The sequence below is a fragment of the Ambystoma mexicanum genome, chromosome 4q, assembly GCF_040938575.1.
Source record: "Ambystoma mexicanum isolate Mex_15411 chromosome 4q, UKY_AmexF1_1, whole genome shotgun sequence".
Classification (NCBI taxonomy): domain Eukaryota; kingdom Metazoa; phylum Chordata; class Amphibia; order Caudata; family Ambystomatidae; genus Ambystoma; species Ambystoma mexicanum.
Window position 1 is genome coordinate 971,208,991 of NC_090928.1, and position 14,066 is coordinate 971,223,056.

Here is a 14,066-nt window from a genome sequence, read left to right on the forward strand (position 1 = left end):
GCGTGTTTGCTGGAAGCCGGGTTGAGGTGTGTGTGTGGACATGTCAGCCCCTACATTCCTCATTGTTACCTTACATGTTGACTTTTTCCTCCGCCTGTTTTCCACTTTATTACACATTTTTACAATTTCTCTCTCGCCTCGCCAGTCCTTCTCTTAAGTATTCTTTGTTCATCTCTCTTCTCCCTATTTTTCTTCATCCCTCTAATCCCTCCTCCCCGTCTCTCCCACTTCGTTCGTCTTATTTTTCCTCTCCGCTCTCCCCTTTACCTACTCCGTCCTCCACCCTCCTGTTATGCCCTCTGGCTCCCTTCCTCCAGCTCTTTCTTTACTCTTCTCTTCTTTACACTTTGCTCTTCCTCTCCTAGTCTCCTCTTCCTCTTCCTCTCCATACCCTTTCTCCCTTCTTGCCAGAGCCCCTTCAGCCGGAGAAGAGTGCAGGTGGAGGCAGGAAACCAGGTGAAATCTTTAGAATTCAGTGCATGCAGGCACGGTAATCCTTGCAGAAATGCTTTGGGTCTCAATGCTGCAGTGTGAGGGGTGCCCACCTGCGGGGCCGAGCTGCACCTTTCACTTACACAACATTCATTCAGTGCTGATGATGATGATTTGGGGTCATTTCAAAATGGTGGCTTGTGCTTAGTGCAGCGGCCATGATGTCCATCGAATCGATGGCAAATGGCACCCCAGCATCCCATGATGGCTGAATCGAAGCCCTGAGCAGTAGGTGTTGTTCCTTGAACATGGCTGCCTGCTACTTTGTCTTTTCATGGTGCTTTAGGTACTGCTACAAGGTTTGCTGGTGCAAACATTAGAGCAGACTTTGAATGGTAACTTGCAGAAAAAGCACTGGTGCTTAATGCAGCACAGGAACGTTTTTAATGAAAATGTCTTGTTTTCTCCTGCCTCCAGGTTTCTGATCCACAGCATCCTCCCATGATGCTACAAGGCCACTCCCAAGAGGTAACCTCTGTCGCCTGGTGCCCCTCGGACTTCACCAAGGTATGTATTTGCATGCAGCGCATGCGTGAAATGAGTTGATGTGCTGTGAAAAAGATGGCAGGATGACTGTGGTCTGTGATTCCCTACTTTTCAAATGGGGGGGGGGGGGTCAGGTCACTCTTTGATATTTGAGGTCCGAGAAGTGAATCCACCTTTAGGTTGCACCCTACACGATTCCAGTTTATAGGCGTCCAGTCGCTTTGACCATCAGAAAGATCTTTTGACTTAAAAACCTCATGTGACCTGACTAGCTGAAGAGGCACCGGAAATGAGGCATGTTTATATGTTGCAAAGGGTGATCTGTTATTGGGACGAGGAATGACCTGTAGCGAAATCTCCGACTATGAATAATCTGACACCGACTAGAAAACTTTAGCCGCCAACTATACATTTGTAATTTTGTAATTGGGTATTTAAAGCGCGCTTAATACCGAGAGGTTTCTAAGCGCGGACCCGGGGATTGAACCTGTGTAGCTCCACGTCGTTTTACTTCCAAGGCGAGTGTGTTGCCCCTGAGCTATCCTCCCGGCCAAATATGTAATTCCATAACCTAGCAATAATCGCAAGGGCCGTCATTTCAGCAGTGATAGGTTAAAAACCCCTCACTACTTAAAAACTTTCTTCATCTTAAGCACCACACTACTTATGTAGAGTCTTAAAGAAATGGAATGTGCAAACTAACAAGTAGCAAATACACAAGTAGCAATATCAAGTGCCATGTACAAGTAGCAAATACACAAGGAGCAATATCAAGTGCCATGTACAAGTAGCAAATACACGAGGAGCAATATCAAGTGCCATGTACAAGTAGCAAATACAATACACAAGGAGCAATATCAAGTGCCATGTACAAGTAGCAATATCAAGTGCCATGTACAAGTAGCAATATCAAGTGCCATGTACAAGTAGCAAATACACAAGGAGCAATATCAAGTGCCATGTACAAGTAGCAAATACACAAGGAGCAATATCAAGTGCCATGTACAAGTAGCAAATACAATACACAAGGAGCAATATCAAGTGCCATGTACAAGTAGCAAATACACAAGGAGCAATATCAAGTGCCATGTACAAGTAGCAATATCAAGTGCCATGTACAAGTAGCAAATACACAAGGAGCAATATCAAGTGCCATACACAAGTAGCAATATCAAGTGCCATGTACAAGTAGCAATATCAAGTGCCATGTACAAGTAGCAAATACACAAGGAGCAATATCAAGTGCCATGTACAAGTAGCAAATACACAAGGAGCAATATCAAGTGCCATACACAAGTAGCAATATCAAGTGCCATGTACAAGTAGCAAATACACAAGGAGCAATATCAAGTGCCATGTACAAGTAGCAAATACAATACACAAGGAGCAATATCAAGTGCCATGTACAAGTAGCAATATCAAGTGCCATGTACAAGTAGCAAATACACAAGGAGCAATATCAAGTGCCATGTACAAGTAGCAAATACACAAGGAGCAATATCAAGTGCCATGTACAAGTAGCAAATACACAAGGAGCAATATCAAGTGCCATGTACAAGTAGCAAATACACAAGTAGCAATATCAAGTGCCATGTACAAGTAGCAATATCAAGTGCCATGTACAAGTAGCAAATACACAAGGAGCAATATCAAGTGCCATGTTGCTCAGAGTAACGTGTTCACGCCATGTGTTGGGTAGGCAGCAGCAGCAGAGGGGGTCACAGAGTATGGCTTGGGGAGCACCCTTTGCTCTGGTCCTCTTTCATTCTCATCTAGGGTTGATCACCTGGTTACTAGTTGCTTTGCAGCAGGTTTACAACATCAGTGTCGGACTGGGCCATAAAATTGTCTCGGCACCTATAAGAAAAGTGGCCCACATTTTCATATGACTATTAATTCCTTTTGTGACAGTTTGAATAGGACCAACGGGGGAAACTTTTGATAAAATATTATGCAAATTGTGCATTTTAAATGTAATTTATTTAGCAGCACTAGTCAAAACTGTTAGCTGCATAGTGAAGTAACTCATCAAACTGGCCCACATTGCCCAGAAAAGTGTCCCACTTTCACCAAAGAATCGTGCCCCCATCTGCATTTTGTGTTTTTGGTTCAGCCCTGAGCCTATTGTACTATAGGCCAATCCGAACCTGTACAACACTGCTTTTTTGTTCAAATTTTTGTATGAATGCTGTCCGCCCCCCCGCCCTCCTTCCCCGACTCCGATCAGTTACCTCAAATGTTGCAAAACTGGATGAAATGTGTGTTTTAGGAAAGGTTTGGAGCGGTACTGCAGTAGGGTGTACTAATCCTATGCCGCCAAGAATCTAGGAAAGGGAACGGGGCCGATTTCAACCCACACCCCCAACAGTGCAAGGTCTCAACTTTGCACATCGGAATCGAGTCATCATCTAAGAAAAGTCTGTAGTGTGCAATGTTGGGGGCATCAGCCAATCGGATTTGTAATCCACTTTCATCCTGTGTCCATGTAGCACTGAGCTCTTGCATACATTTAATCTGCAGATCGCAACGTGTTCTGATGACAACACTGTGAGGATCTGGCGCTTGAACCGTGGCACAGGTGAGGAGCAGACTACTGCCGGCCAACCCGACTTGGTTGGTTGGGCTTGTCAGAAGGAACCAGAGAACTGGCAGTACAAGGGTAAGTGTGTCTTGTGGAACTGCCTCGTTATGTGAAAATATTGTCCTATTTGCATGCCAAATGCTCTTGCCCACAAAGGAAGCAATTATGTTGCTAATCTGGAACACCTCACCTCCCTTACTCTTTACTAAAAGGTCCCCCGTAAAAAGTTTCAGGAGTGCTAGTGTGCTATATATCAATGCTATGTATCTCTGAAGGAAGAATTTTGTCTGCAAGATGTTCTGAGTTCGAAATGAAAGTTGGACACAGGTTTGCCATGTTTTTGGTTTAAGGCTTTTATTCAAAGAAAAGGGGTTGGGGGAAAAGGCCTCTGACCCTGCTCTAAGTGGAATCCCCTACCTAAAACAAACTAAGGATCGGTCTGGGTCAGGGTGTCAAAACAAAACTGTCCTGTGTCAGAACGTTCTGTTCTGACCATCCCCATAACACTATAAACTATACTAAAAAGGTGAAAAGGATCTGTTTTTAACCTTGGAAGGTTCGGGAAAAAGTGTTCATAAAGGATAAATGATTCAAAGTTCTTAAGAGAATAAGGTTCTTGGTTCCAGAGTATAGTCGGCTTCCCCCTGGATTTTGCCTTGCTTCTTTCCTTAACACAATAGTTCTTTGGGCCTCACTAGGCCAACTACCATGTTTGTAAACAACTATTCAGTTTTACAATATTGGTTTCGTCTTTCTTGTATAACACAATATTTTCCAATTGCCTGGTATTCTGACCTGCCAAGACATCTAATACACTTGAATGGCCTGGTTTACTCTCTTGCCAGGACTTTTGTTCTCGCACACTTGTGGCCTTTAGCCCCTCCTTCAGGTCCTTATACATAAGGTAGGATACGTAGCCCTGTGATAGGTTATCCTTTCACTGTTTTTCAAATGTTTGCACTTTGCCCATCCACTCGTTAGGAGAGAGTTCACTTGTAATTTATGTTCCCCTTGACAATATGTCCAATTTATGTTTTTGCATATGACTTTTCAAATATCTGCACTCGCGTTCTTGCCGATACGCCCCGGGGTCCCCTCTGCTTCTTGGTGGACTCCCCGGTCTTCGCTGGTGTTGATTCACTGTTTTGCGGTCGGCAAATGTAGGACTCCAGCCTGTTTCACCTCGCAACTGCCTTCTCTTCGCTTGTCGATTCCCAGTGGCTTCTGCTGGACACGGTTGCTCTCCTCTTGACTTCGCTAAGCGGTGCGCTCCTTGTCTCAGTCGACGAACGTCCAGGAGTCCCTCACCGGCTCCTGGAGTTCTCGCAGCTGATCTTCTTTCTCAGTCTGCGAGCTGCTTGGCTTCGCCACACCGGCTCTGGCTCTTCGGTTTTCCGCTCTGTACTGCGAGGTTCAGCTCTCGCTTGCCAGTCACCACCGACAGCAGCTGCCAATGTCTTTTGGTTTGTTCTGCTTAAATTTCCCAGCACACGTGTGTTTGCTGAGGAAACACTACAACGCGCATTGAATTTATGATCTATTTTGCTTCATTCTCGTTTGCTCATCCCAGTATTTCGAGGTTCCTGGGAACTCATAGTCCATAAGTGACAAATGATTTATGGACTTTCAATACACTTAAAAAGGTTTTGATGGTTAAGTGGATTTGATAAAGTGATTCAATCAAGTTTCAAGGCTAATTTCTTGATTTCATAACAGGTTTTTTCCTGTTTTTCGCAGGAAAAGGAACGGACGCATGACAATATGCCATGCAGGTTTCGGACATGGGGAGGTTATTTTTAAGGGAAAATGGGGGAAGGGCGTAGGGGCTACCATGTCTCCCCCGATGGAGCCATGACCTCTTACCGGAGGCTGTCTCCACCCATCTGATCATCCCTCATGTAGCAGCCCCCAGTGTCAGGTCAGGTAGTGGCTGCCGTCCCCTGGCCACATGGGAGGCGGGTACCACCAGGGAATCAGTGAGGACTCCATCGGATTCATCACAATGTCCATGTTTCCAGGAAATGCCGGAATGACAAACATTTGCATTTTCAACACTGGAAGAAAAATACAAAAGGAAATGGGCAGTTTAGTAGGAACAGACCTTGGCCCACTAAGACCTGAGCTCTTGGTATTGCTCTGACCTTTGTTGCTGTGATTTGACTGTTGGTGGGAAGAGTGAGAGATGTACAGTCCCTATATGTTCAGTTGGATCTTTAATTTTAAGCATCTGTGTTCTAGAGGGTTGCTGTTGGGAAAGGACCGAAAGAGAGACGCTGCAAGCTAGAATATGTTTCGCCCTTTTCTTTACTAAGACCCTCTGGGGTTTGTACTGATGCAGAGCAGGGCTGTTATCTCGAACCACACGATCTTGCATAGTACCCGCTCTAGAAGGGGGAAGCATTCTGTGGCTAGGGTACCATTTACGAATTGCGCTGGAACCCTGGATGAAGAGGGTAATGTAAGGGGTCCTGGTCGGGGCATAAGGACTAATGAATAATATTAACATCGGGTCCGTCTTCGATCCAGTATTTACATAGACGCAATACATGTTTGCATATTCCTGCGAGCCGTTTGGCATGAGGAGACGAAGGTGAAGAGGGCCGGCCTTGACTTGCTCCGATCATGCCCATGAATACCAAGAACTGTGGCAAACGCACATCTGTCCCAATACCAGCACGCAAATTACAGGAAGTAAACGCCATTTGCTATTTTTCAGCGATCTTCATGTAAAGAGATCAGTTAAATATAATCATGACTGTGCGCAGGTAGGGGCCATGTAGCGATGGCCTGTTTTGTGACATTCTACTTTATCCAAAGTCCTGAGGAAAGAGAAAATGGCACTGGATAACCTAACCTCCTAAACCATCTAATAACAGAATCCTGCCACTTTAGGTTGACTTTGCTCCTCCTCCATTACACCCTGAGCTAAAGCAACGTGTACTCGGACCGGAAGTCCAGGGTTTGCCGCCTTCTGTAAGGCTACCGCTTACCGCATGCCCATGTTTTGCGCGGTGATGGCGCCGGCCTGGCTTCTTGGAAAAGATACGGATTTAAAATGATTCCAGTAAACGCAAATCTGAATGTCTTGCTCCAGTGTGAACATGGACTCAAAAAGTGGCAATAACTGATCAAGCACTCACGTTTCCACCTAAATGCTTCTATAATTAATAATTGAAGCAAGATTTGGGCAGCTCTTGCAACCGATCCATGCTCATTCAGAACATGCTGTGACGCCGTGACGCCTTGTCTTAAGTATGGAGGCTCTGGGCTGCCAGTCCATGACGAATGGAAGGCCAAGAAATCTGTGAATGATTGACCAAAAACAAACTGAGATGTTAGAACCCCTCCTACAACAAACTCCACGTGGCGTTATTAAGCCATTAAAGTTAAGAAGAGGCTGCTCGAGCAGCAGGTCTTCACAGAATGCCTGAGGCGCACATTTCAGTCGCAGAGGTCATGAAGTCCATATGGGTGACCAGGTTGTAAAGCGTAAACCAAAAAGGTTTTCATACTTGAGGAAATCCCTAACATAGTTCCCTTTCCGATGACTTATGGTGCAGTCCCTGACCTTAAATTGTCGCTATAATGAGCTGGAGCCAAAATGGCTCCTGAGCCTCTGCATCGCCCAGTAACCAGCGCAGCCTCTGGGTAACCAGGAATGAGTGCATATCCTGCTGGCAATCCCCACGAGATAAAGCGATAGCACTTGATACATTATATGATTCAGCAGGCCTTCCAGGTGCGTCCAAAACACCGAATTGTCCCGCACCTAGATTAGTTTGTATTGCACCAGCTGGCCGTGTAAACCAGAGGTAGGTGCCGGCAGCTGCTGCGGCTGTTCTAGGCGCTGCAAGCAGGAGCTAGCTCCCAGTAGTCGTGATCTGTGCACTCCCAGAACCAAGGACTAGTTTGTGGTCTCTGCGTTTTAAAATAACTTGATGAGAAGAAGGTCCTGCCCAAAAAAAGGACTCTCGACTGAAGCTCCTGCCCCCTTGTTGCGGCTGTAGTGTTGAACAGGGCCTAGCACTGAAGCAGTAATGCTTGAGTTTAGTCAGACCCTCCAGCTTATTGTGATTGCGACAAAGGGCCAGCTTCACAAAACTTGTTTGGGCGCAAGTCATGAGGTGCGCTAGCACATCTCGTTACTTGCGCCAACGAAAAGGAGCAGCCCAATCCACAAAGGGCATCTAAATGGGCGCATTCTATCATTGCCCATCCAGAAGGACTTTTTCACCCCTTTGCGCATTTGTGAAAATCGGGGCGTGTTTCTGCACATTTAAAAGTGCATCCTGAATTTATAAACGCAGCGCGCTATTAAATGCTCAGAAAAATAAATCAATCCCATGCGCCTAAGGTACGGGGGTAGAGGGGTGCACATTGCCTCGCCTGGTTTTTGCTGACCCTGTCATGCAATTTATTTAATGTGTTTTTTATTTTTTTTATTAAGTGTGACAGCAGAGGAATGAACCACTTGCTTTTCTCACTTGCATTTCTATTCCTCAACAGGGATAGAAATGTGGTTTATTTGGGGAATTTACCCTTTACAGTGAAAGGCACGCATCACCTACTTGGGTGCTGGGAGCCTGTAGAACATTAGTGTCGGGGTGCTCCTCACACTAATATATTCAACTCGGATGGCCAGCTCAACCCCCTGGAAATGCACAGGTCACCTTTGAGAATAAGGGGACCTGCGCATTTCCAAAAATGTGCCCTCTAAAATGGCACATCCCCCTGCTCTATTTTTCGTTTCCCAGTTTTTGGGGAAACTGGCAAAAAATCTGCATTTTTGAAACATTCAAATGGTCACAATATGAGGAGGAAAGGAGATGCGGGGGTAGGGGGGTGCAAGTGGCCCGATTGGAAGTGATGGGCAAGAAAGCCTAGCGAGAGCAGTGGACCAGAGGGGAAAGCAGCGGGCAAGGTACCAGAGAGGGATTTTTAGGCCAGCGGTGGGGCCAGAAAGCAGAGGGAGGTGGGGGATCCGTGGGCAAAAAGCAGAGAGGCAGCGATTGGCTAGAAAGAGGCAGCGAGCTGTAGTTTCGGAGCAAGGATGGGAGAAGAGTGCGATGGAATTTGAGAAAGGATGCCCGATGCAGCAGGAGTGAGCAAGAATGAAGGACTGTAGACTGCAGGAGGAACTGGGAAGCATAGTGAGAGAGTTGGGAGCATGTTTGGGAGTGTTGTAGGGATTGGGATGTGCGAGTTGTGACTTGGCAATGCGACGGATCACGTGAGTATGCACATGGCTGTCCGAGTGAGAGATTTGGGAGTGTAAGGGGGGGTGGGTCCGTTTTGGAATGTGAGGGATGTTGGTGAGTGGGGGGCATGGGGGCTTGCTGGCTTGTAGAACCTAGTGGGAGAATATTTTCAACATTACATTTGCTAATGGGTAATAAAATTTAACACCAAAGGTGCAAGTAATCACACCCTGGCTCTCCCGTAGACTGCCTTTTTCTCGCAACCTGTCAATCTTACACCCTACAGTCAGTAAAGAATGTTCTGCACAAATGCCGCAATAAATGCATTTTGTGTTGCAAAATGTTTTTTTTTGGTTTTTTTTAATGCCACAAAATATTAAAATGTCATGCTGTACTATCCGTGAGGTGTCTGAATTTAGTGATTAAAAATACAAGTCTTGGTTTACAGACTTGAAAACGTGCCTGCATATTAGAATATTTAGAAATCCTTTTGGCCACATTGGGAAACTGCCAGCATTCTTATGGGGACTGTAATAATACAGCAGCGGCATGCCAGGGTTATTTTGCTTTTTTTTTTTTTTTTTTACATTGGGTGCTTTCCCCTCCCTGCACCAAGCTTTCCCCTCCCTGCACCAAGCTTTCCCCTCCCTGCACCAAGCTTTCCATCAGTCATGCATTTCTGTGTCAGAAATGCTCTCTTTAATCTCCACGCAAGTTTTAGTTGGCACAGAACCAGGCAGCTCACGTGCTTGGCTACGTTAACTGGTTCAAGATCCGTGTCCCGTTTTTGCTCAGGCTTGCTTTACAAGAGGCTCCAGGTCCGACTAAAGAGGACACAGGGACAAGTGCCACCTTGCTTTGATTCAACATGCTCACTGAGCAGTTATGGAAGTGTTTTAATGGGATTCTGGCTGTTTTGAGCTCATTATTAACAGGGGCTGCACAATGCCGGTTCGTCCATATGGTCTTGTGCTATGTGTTTTTAATTTGGTCTGTTTTTATCAACTGTTCTTCTTTTGGTTCATGCTTTTGCAACCTGCTCTAGAGCGGAACAAAGCACATTAATCTCCGTTAAAAAAGTCCCCGTGACTCTATTGCATCGTATTACCTAACATATGTTAACGTATTATGAAATAATTAATAACAGTTAGATTACAAAAAAATGGCCTCCTTCCCAATGAATAAGAACTGTGATAAAGGAAAGCAGAGTGATCCTAGGACATGTGGTGCTCACAGATCAGAAGAAAATCTCCTGCTGAGCGCAATCTGGCATTACCGCATATTAAACTCCTGCATTTTGGGACTAGTAGTCTTGGTTCTCTTCCATTGCACACACTTCACCTTAGGCCCCCGTAAGGAGCGATTTCTGTAAAGGAAGTCTGACTGGAACTCTAGGGTTCCAGTGATGTCCAGACATCTGGTCACCACTGTTTGCCTAAGATACCAGCACCCAGTAGCTAGCAAAGGCAACAATTGCCTTAACTGTAAAGTCGCTTTTTAGCGGTTAAAAATGCAAGTGGCAAGTTGCTAGCCAAGCCCAAAGTTACTCGTCCCAAGCATTGTCTACTTGGGCACCACACACTGTACTTGCTAAGAGTCGATTGCTCGCCAGCAGCAAGTGCCCATGTTAAGGCCTGACTGTATTATTTATTTGGAGTCATTGGATGATCCCAGTCTTACTTTTCCTTTCCTTTCTTTTCTTCTGCAGCCTTGCACAGAACTCCAGATAAAATCCCTCGCCAGCAGAGCCGCTCCTTCGTCTCGTCACCCCGGCCAGCAGCTTGTGCACCAAACTATGGCGGAGACCTCCCTCTACCTACCAGCACGCCCACATCCTCCATCAAACCACTGACCATAAAGTCCCGCACCCCAGCCAGGCAGGCAGCCGACGGGGCCACCAGATCGCCCAAGCCTGTTTCCAGCTCAAAGATGTCTATTAAGAACTGGGTCACCAGGACGCCAAACTCTTCTAAAACCTCTGCGCAGGAAGCCAAGACTCCTTCACCAAGAAAGGTCCTTGAGCCGGTGGAAGTGCAGGCTGTTTCGACCGCAAAACCCTTGGCACAGTCTGAAAAACGGGTTAAGAGGCGGCTGGAAACCAGCCGCGAAAAGCACTCCGAGAAAGACTGCGCTCAACACTGCAGCTGTGTGACTGAACTGGACCCTGCGGTGAAAAGAATTAAGCTGGACTTGTGCTCATCGGAAGGCGGCGTAGAACTGGCCACTGGCGAGCCCTGCTTGGACCTGGCACAGCTAAGTCAAGCAGATGACATTTTGGGGCAAGGCACACCGGCAACCTCCCCACCCGGTAGCCCTCTTGCTGTGATGGGTTTCGGAACGCCGTCCCCACCACCTTCTAAATTCCACTGTGACTTGAGAACTGGTCTGGCGGGCAAGGAGAACAGCTCCCCTGAGGGAAGGAACTGGCTCTCTGCATTGGGAGACAAGTTAAAGACAGACAAGCCATGCTGCCCAAGTGGGACCTGCACGAGTCCTTCATCCACAAAGACTCCCATCGCAAAAAGGCAGCTGATTCGGAGTGCTGCCTCCTCACCAGTGTCTGTAAGTCTAGAGTTCAGAATACATTGAGGGGTCGGTTGCAGCTTTGGTTCACTCTAACTTTGTGGTATATACTAGTTTAGTACAGTCGCTCTCCCTGCAAGCATGTTTTTAGTTTGCCAACATTACCTTGGTGGAAAATGATTGCACTAATATTTACACCATTGGGGACTATTGATTAGGACCAAAGCACAAACACGGAAGTAGGTCTATTGGTCTTTTTTTTTTATTTTTGCTTGAATCAATTTTTGCTCCACTTGCCCCCAAAAGTGTAGATGAGTTGGGATGAGGCAATATTGGTGTGGCGGGCGTATAGTGGCAATGGTGCGGTGGGCCCCCCCACCCCCATCCGAGTTTTCTATCCAAAAGTATATAGGTTATTTATAACGAGCTTAATACCAAGAGGTTTCTAAGCGCAGACCCGGGGATCGACCCTGTGTTGCTCAGTGTCACGTCGCCCTCTGAGCAATCCTCGCAAGACAAAATGATTTGAGCAACAAAAAAAAATCAGTAGACCTACAACCGTAAACGCATCTAAATGGAAAGTGTGCATTATGTTAATGTTCCCTCGCCCCCACCCAATGGTGTTTTTGCAGTTTGGGGACCTCCGAATTGCTGTTCCAATTCCTCCCTCCCGAAGAAGACATCCGAAAGCAATTATTGCCAAAACCTAAAGGTTTTACAGCTCGAAGTTGACACTTCCAATACATCTGAGTCTCAGTGCTCCGTTGAAAGATGACTCCTAGATTAAACGAATGTAGTAATAGCGCCCACTTGAGGAGCACGCCGCCTCACGGTGTTACCGCATCTCACCAGAGGGGACTGACTTGGTCGCTTTTGAGAAGAGCTGTACTTGTTCTGCAGTGAGCATCTGCTTGTATGGTCTGAGGTAGGTGGTTCCAGTGCCACAGGCTTCAGACACTGAAGAGCAAAGTGAGCATTTGAAAGATGGTGTTTTTGATGTGGATTCTAGGCGATGACATGATGGCTCTCGACGGAGCATAGGGCAGGACTCTTTCCATAACAATTACCGTTTATGTATTATTCATCGAAACTTAGCCAGTAAAGGCTGTTCTGGGCAGTGCAAATGTGATCCGATGCCAATGTTTGCTTTGTAAACCCGTTGAAGGCTGTGAAGGACTTTAAGGGACAAGCTAGACTGTAAGAAGTTGTAGTCCATCGTGGGCCCTCGTATTATAGCTGTAGGTTTTGTGGGGAGTAACGGAAGAACTTCTCTACAAAGGTGCATCTTAAAGTACTGGGGATTAGCAGTACTAGAACACATTTGCAATCCTTAAGCACTCCAATATTGCAGATGAATTTGACTGAGTGGTGTTTGTCGGTTATCTGGATGAAGGGGGCGGAGATTAAGGGCTTAAAAATGAAATTGGGGTGATAGTAAAAGCTTGTTGGACATCACAAATGCAATTTGGTGTTGGTTTAGAAGCAATATGGTCAATCATTGAATGGTTTTAATTCCAAGCGCAGGAGGATGCATAGTTTAATGAGGCTCAACGGTTAAGTATGCAGGTGGCCAGATTACCTTCAAGTACTGCCTAGAGCACATCATCTCAAATGGAGTAGATTTCATAGGATTTCAAGGGCATTAACGAGACTTGAAGAGCATGCTGGGAAACAGAACTTATGCTACCTTGCAGCTCTGGGATTCAAAAGGTGCAGACACCCAGGGGTGTTGCTAGGTCTGGAAAAGACCCCGGGCTATGCTAATGTCGGAACTGTTGGGACTGTGGGCTAGCTAGCCTTTCGGTTGTAGCTCCTGAGAATCTATCCGAGGCTATGGCCAAAAGACCAGGGGCTATAGCCCCCTTGGCGCCCCCCCCCCCGTCAACGCCTCTGGGGACACCCCTGAGAGGGTAGCAAAAGGTTAATACCTGCTGGTAGCTTTTTGTATTGTTTGTTGACAAAAAACGCAAAGGTAACACAGTGAAATAGTCAACAAGAACTAAAGTAGAAGAACCTCGTTTTTAACCAAACAAGTTTTTAATTTTTTTTTATTTATGGACCTGAGTTAGGTCCTCAGTAATTGAATTGGATTTATTAATATACTTTCAGCATTCTGCTTTGTAAATACAACATAAAATAGTTTGTAAAATCTACATTACATACACAAAACGCATGTAAATAAGTACATAGCTATCTAACACATACATAAAATGTATATACTAAAATATCTAAAACAATTTCATCAATTGTATCCACATATCAATACATAGTTTCATCCTAAAATATAGTTAGTTAAAACTGTATTCTTACATTCATATAGTGCAAGTATCCATTTCATATCAAATTTGATCATGTGATAAATCAAATTTAAATCATTTCCATTTATGAACATTTGCCATAACATAGTCATGCGAGTTAAAACAATTATTATAGGCTTTCATCCTCTGATCTCGAATATAATCCAGGCTTTTACATCTCGTCGAGATGTGTTCTAGCGATTTGATGGTATTTTCGCCAGATAACCGACACTCAAATTCATTTTGTGCCAAGCCATTCTGAGCTCCTTCAGTCTCTAGGACTTTACTTTTATAAAATTTTAGGAGTAAGTACTGTCGCATCATCCAAGAGTCCGGAAAGGCAACAATATAGGGTGGTGGATGAATGCGTGCATCAATGTATTGAATGAAGGGGCCACTATGAGAATATACGTTAATTGTCCTGTGTTGTTCTCAGTCAAATATCCTGATTTTCTTTTTCAACCAGAATTTTATCCTTTTTGCGTTGGT

The 14,066-nt window shown here is 45.4% G+C and overlaps 1 protein-coding gene across 1 annotated transcript in view; it reads left to right on the plus strand.

The window, feature by feature from the left end:
• The window catches only part of DTL (denticleless E3 ubiquitin protein ligase homolog), a 135,423-nt gene that overhangs the window by 96,455 nt on the left and 24,902 nt on the right, over positions 1-14,066 (plus strand). Inside the window, exons 12-14 of the mRNA XM_069608528.1 lie at positions 910-999; positions 3,499-3,637; positions 10,466-11,319. Of these exons, the coding sequence (XP_069464629.1) occupies positions 910-999; positions 3,499-3,637; positions 10,466-11,319 (1,083 nt within the window). The remainder of the gene's footprint in view (positions 1-909; positions 1,000-3,498; positions 3,638-10,465; positions 11,320-14,066) is intronic.